Raw genomic sequence first — 6,000 nt, forward strand, 5'->3', positions numbered from 1 at the left:
TGGGCTCTTGTCTGTCAGCTCCCCAGGGAGTGTGATGTGACCTGCCCACTGAGAGTGGCACATGCTGGTCAAGATACAGCTCCCTTGGAAGAGTGTCTATTCAAATCTTTTGCTCGTTTAAAAATCAGGTCATTTCTCTTCCTGTTGCACAGGTTCTCTGTATATGCTGGATGCTAGTCCCTTGCCAATATGACTTGGAGATGTTTCCTCCTAGTCTTGGGTTTGGTTGGGTTGAGTCATACTTTGTTTGAAGCACAAAAGTCTTGAATTTTGGAGCAGTCCAGTTTGGTACCATGTGTCCAGAGCCACACTCTTGCCCCATGAGGCTCCACTGTAGGATTGACCCTAATTCTGGACTTTTCTGTCTTCTGGGAATTGAGCCACTGGGGACTGAGGTAGGCGCTGCTGTGGCAGCTGAGGTGACAGGCACATGGGCAGAGTCACTGGGAGAGAAACTTGAGACAGTAGGTGCCGGTGAGGGGCCAGGTGTGGGCACTTTGTGGACTGCAGCAGAAACTTCAGAGAGGCCAACCAGGAGCCTGGGTGTGTGAGTCAGACCCCAGCTGCTCTCTTGCTGGGTGAGAACCAGGCTAGGGTACTGGGCATCTTGGTGTTCTCTGTAAGCAAACAAGGACAGCAGCATTAGCTCACACTGAGGGTGATGACAAGGACTCGCTGAAATGACAGTTAACACTGGACACATGTCAGCCCTGACCTGGTTGTTCTGTGAGGACACTGCAGAGGTCAGGGGCCCCTAAGAGGCAGGTCTATGTCACTCTTTGTCCTGTAAGTTCAATAGTTTCTAGAATAAGAAAGGAAGAGGGATAGACGGGGTGGGGTGCCCCATCTGCTGGTTTGCTCCCCAGATGCACACATAGTGCCAGCCGCTGGGTGCCAGAAATGGCAAGGACACAGTGACGAGCTGTCAGTTACCTCCCAGGGTCGGCACTAACAGGAGTCAAGAACAGAGCCAGGTGCCTGCACCTAGGCACTTGGGCCAAATGGCTGTCTCCTCCCCTGAGTTCGCATCCATGCCCTGTGAAGCTCTCAGCCTGGAGTTAGGAAGCCCTGGAAGCAGAGCAGCAAAGCAGGTGCATTGTCTTCCTGGGACCAGATTTTCTTATCCTTGCTGGGCATACTGAGCAGTTGAGCTCATGAGAAACACAATGGCCAGGAGTCCTCCCCCACCCCCGCCGCTAAGGCTGACTGGTCCCTGACACGCTGACTGAGCCTGGCTTCTCACAGGCACAAGTTCTGGTCCCAGCCGGGTTGCCAGGATGCTAAGTTAGCATCCTACACCTCACCATGGCCTTTGAGTCTGCCGTGTGAACAGTGGTCAGGGTGCTGGGCCTGGCTCCCTGCTGATAAAGGAGTGAGGGGTTGTGGCATGCCAAAGCAAGGAGGACAGATGGGAAGATGGAGGTAGGTGCCAGCATGGCCAGGCAGCCCCTGGGGAAGGGCCTCCTGTCCCTGGCTGCTGGTGGGCAGGGGGCCCCTCCCACAAGTGTGGCCTGGCCAGCGGCCATGGTCTCTGTTGTTCCCCGCAGGCACCGTGCTCTCGGACATTATCCAGAAGTACTTCTTCTCCCCAACACTGTTCCGGGTGATCCGCCTGGCACGCATCGGCCGCATCCTCAGGCTGATCCGCGGGGCCAAGGGCATCCGCACCCTGCTCTTCGCCCTCATGATGTCCCTGCCTGCCCTCTTCAACATCGGCCTGCTGCTCTTCCTCGTCATGTTCATCTACTCCATCTTCGGCATGGCCAACTTCGCCTATGTCAAGTGGGAGGCCGGCATCGACGACATGTTCAACTTCCAGACCTTCGCCAACAGCATGCTGTGCCTCTTCCAGATCACCACGTCGGCCGGCTGGGATGGCCTCCTCAGCCCCATCCTCAACACGGGACCCCCTTACTGCGACCCCAACCTGCCCAACAGTAGCGGCTCCCGGGGCAACTGCGGGAGCCCGGCTGTGGGCATCCTCTTTTTCACCACTTACATCATCATCTCTTTCCTCATCGTGGTCAACATGTACATCGCCATCATCCTGGAGAACTTCAGCGTGGCCACTGAGGAGAGCACGGAGCCCCTGAGCGAGGACGACTTCGACATGTTCTATGAGATCTGGGAGAAGTTCGACCCTGAGGCCACACAGTTCATCGAGTACTCGGCCCTGTCTGACTTCGCTGACGCCCTGTCGGAGCCACTGCGCATTGCCAAGCCTAACCAGATCAGCCTCATCAACATGGACCTGCCCATGGTGAGCGGGGACCGAATCCACTGCATGGACATCCTTTTTGCCTTCACCAAGAGGGTCCTGGGTGAGTCCGGGGAGATGGACGCCCTGAAGATTCAGATGGAAGAGAAGTTCATGGCGGCCAACCCGTCCAAGATCTCCTACGAGCCCATCACCACCACACTGCGGCGCAAGCATGAGGAGGTGTCTGCCACCGTCATCCAGCGGGCCTTCCGCAGGCACCTGCTGCAGCGCTCCGTGAGGCATGCCTCCTTCCTCTTCCGGCAGCGGGCCAGCAGCGGGGGCCCCTCTGACGAAGATGCCCCGGAACGCGAGGGCCTCATCGCCTATGTGCTAAACAGCAACTTCTCCCAGCACCTTGGCCCACCCTCCGGAGACTCCTCCGTCTCCTCCACATCCTCGCCACCTTCCTACGACAGCGTCACAAGGGCCACCAGTGACAACCTCCAGGTGCGGGCATCAGACTACAGCCGCAGTGAAGATCTCGCCGACTTCCCCCCATCCCCAGACAGGGACCGCGAGTCTGTTGTGTGAGCCTGGCCACCCCCATCACCCCACACACTGCAGACTCCCAAGCTTTGGTTCCGGGGCTGAAGGGGGCAGCCCGCGGGCCTGGTGGCTCCCAGGAGCAGAGGCCAGTGGTGTGGGCAGCTGGACCTATACAGTTGGGGGCAGGGGAGCCCCACCAGTGCCAGTGGCCTGACCTAGTTTGGGGGGCTCTGAGAGGCACGCTTTCTGCCAGCTGTTGAAGTGAGACAGAAAACTTAGACTGTACATGTTGTGAATGGGCTTTCATAAATTTATTATATTTGATATTTTTTTACTGGAGCAGAGAACTAACTGTTTTTGTGTCCCCTCCCCCCTTGTGGGCACTAATGCCTCCTGCTGCCTCCTCGCCCACGGAGCAGACACACTCTGTGTGCAGAGCAGATGTGGGGTCTCGTGGGGCTGCCCAGGGATGGCCCAGGGTTCACCTGCCAGGAGGGCTGAGCCCCCTCACTCACTCACGTGTCCGCACACTCCTCCCCACAGGAAGACCAGACACAGGCTGGCAGCCAGTGGCCACCTGCGCCCCCACTCGGCCATGGGCCTGCCCTGGCCAGCACTCTCCCCATGGTCCTACTCTGTGGGCTTTTTGAGCAGCCATGTTGGGTCAGTTGGGGCCCCAGGCCTTATCCCTTTACCAGAGTATTAATGGGCACGAGACGGCCCCCACTCACAGCCAGACACATGCTGGTCCTTGTCCCTAGACTTGGCAGACTCGTACACAGCAGGCCAAGGAAAGCAACAGCTGAGCCACCTGGGCTCATCCATCCTGGGAAGAAACAAGTGCCGCCTGCCTTGCCTTTCTGCTGGGTGGACTCAGGGAGTCCTGGGGGCCTCCCAAAACACTGGCATGGCAAGGGGTCAGGAGCTGGTCCTGTGCTGGGTCGGGGCCACAGGAGGGGACAAAGCAGGAGCCTCGTAGGGATGGGAGCCTGCAACCCTTCTTAGGCCAGGTCCTGGACGGACCTGGGAGAAGGCATCTTCAGGGAAAATCCTCTTTACCAGTCCGGTTAACCCTTTGGCTGCTGACAATCTTATGAGCATATGCAAATCCCTTAGTGAGGAGAACGGGACCTGTCCAAGGGCCACAGGGGCAGGTGGCAGCCAGGCTACCCTCCACCTGCTCTTCCCCTGTGTCCACCTCGTGGCGACCACCTCGATCTCACTGCCTGACCTACCTCGCCAAGCTGCCCGAGGGCCGGACGTTTGCAAGGTTTGTGGCAGTGCCAGGGGATGGGGGCGTAGTTGGTGAGTCAAGTATTATGTCCTTCTTATCACTCCATCTCCCACCGCCCCCTTCCAGTGCACTCCGTTGGACCTGGCTTTGACCGTCCGGGGACATTCCTTGCCGTGGCAGACCTCCTCGCTCCCTTTGCTGGCCGGGCTCGGGGAGGCACGCCCTTCCCTGGCACATGTAGGCAGGGACAGAAGGCGACTGTGGTTTTGTGCAAGTGGACAGCCTGGAGCCTTCAGACAGGTGCCCAGAGCTGGCTGCCAGTGCTGTGGCCCAGGGCAAGGACAAGTTGCACCCAGCTGCTTGGCTTATAGAATGGTTCTCATTTTTCTTTCTTGCCTTCCCACCCCCACCCAGAGCTGCAGTGACCAGCAGGAGTGGGAAGAAGGGGAGGGGAGCAAGCCGTGCAAGCCATTGTCTGCACGAATCGCACACTTCTCACCTGACTCCGTGTACCGTGAAATACATTATTTTTCAAACAAACCAATAAATGGCTGCTGTGGCCTGACCTGGGCTCTGTTCTTGGGTTGACGAAGTTGGGGACAGGGGCAAGTTGAGAGGAGGGCAGTGTTGGGGTTGGGGAGGCACTGTGACAGGAAGGAAAAGGTGGGAGCCTGGGGCTGGTCCAGGCAGTGGGGCATGGGCAGAGCCACCAGCCCCCAGGAGTCAGGCCCCCTGTGTGGGGCACTGAGTGGGGCTGGCCACATACTTGGGTCAGTCTGGGGTGATGGCAGTGGCCACCATGGCTGCAGGACTATTCATGGCTGGACACTAGCTCTGTCCCAGTCTTGTATGTCCAGGGGCCAGCAGCCCTGCTAATGGCCTCTCTAGGCAGGCCCTTATTTCCTCCTGCTTTGCTGGGACCCCCATCCACTGGTTCACTCCCCAGTCATCTACCATGGCCACATCTCCCGTGTGGGTGGCAGGGACCCAGCTGCTTTACCCACTGCCAGCTGCCTTCCAAGGTGTGCCTGAGCTGCGAGCTGGGATCAGAAGTAGAGCCAGGACTTGAACCCAAACATTCTGATTAAAAAAAAAAAATCTGGGTGCCCTGGGGGACATCTTAATTGCCATATGAACGGTCTACCCTATAACTATTCATAAATACACAGTTTTGGGGCTATAGAATTCCTTCATGCTGTGCAACTACTGCCACCATCCATCACCAGAATATTCTTCATCCTGTGAAACCAAGCTCCAACTCCCCATAGTTTGCCCATTTCGCTGTGCTTCTCACCCCACTGGAGCCGCCATTCTACTTCCTGTAAGTGACCTGCTCAGTAGGATCATCTGGCATCTGGCTTATTTCACTTAGCATAACGTGCTCACAGTTCACCAACGTTGGAGCAGGGGCCAGAAGGTGATGTAGCACATAAAACCAACACCTGTGACAGCAGCATCCCATATCAAGTCCTGACTGCTCCAATTCCCACTGCCCTGCTAATGGGTCTGGGGAGGCCTGTGTGTTTGGGCCCCTGCACAGGAAGACCCAGGTGAAGCTTCTGGCTCTGGCCTGGCCTTCACCTGGTTGTGGTGGCCATCTCCAAGGTGGGGGAGGAGGTAAGCCAGTGGTGTATATGTATCTATTATATAAATATATAATATATATATTAAACATATATATGATGCTCAATGATATTGAGCATCTTCCCATGTTGAAAACCGCACATTGGATTCTCTGCAATCTCCTCCAAGGGCACTTCCTGCAGCGCCTCCGACTTCCAGGTCTTCGGGTCTGGGACCAGATTCAAGTCCTCATTTCAACTTTTAATCAGGTTGTGATTTTGTAGTTGCATTCTGGCTATTTGTCCTTTGCCAGATGTATGACTTGCAAATATGTTCTCCCATCCTGTGGGCTTCTTATGCTGTAGATAAGATGCACAAAATCTTTTACTCACCATGAAGTGCCATTGATGCAGTCTTCCGTGCATTACCTGCACCTCTACCTGACCCCCTTTTAAGA

At 56.5% G+C, this 6,000-nt stretch overlaps 1 protein-coding gene across 15 annotated transcripts in view; it reads left to right on the forward strand.

Annotated features, from left to right (window-relative positions):
* The window catches only part of SCN5A (sodium voltage-gated channel alpha subunit 5), a 61,244-nt gene extending 57,746 nt beyond the window's left edge, over window positions 1-3,498 (forward strand). For 12 of the 15 annotated variants that reach the window (XM_040965528.1, XM_040965562.1, XM_040965520.1 and 9 more), the window contains one exon: window positions 1,548-2,791. In XM_040965528.1, coding sequence (XP_040821462.1) covers window positions 1,548-2,791 — 1,244 coding nt within the window. Of the gene's footprint in view, window positions 1-1,547 lie in introns of all 15 variants that reach the window. The other 3 variants (XM_040965538.1, XM_040965588.1, XM_040965627.1) reach the window with 2 other exon arrangements.
* Window positions 3,499-6,000: the final 2,502 nt, after the last annotated feature.

The sequence above is a fragment of the Ochotona curzoniae genome, unplaced genomic scaffold, assembly GCF_017591425.1.
Source record: "Ochotona curzoniae isolate NIBS_2020 unplaced genomic scaffold, NIBS_Ocur_1.0 contig_1302, whole genome shotgun sequence".
Taxonomy (NCBI): Eukaryota; Metazoa; Chordata; class Mammalia; order Lagomorpha; family Ochotonidae; genus Ochotona; species Ochotona curzoniae.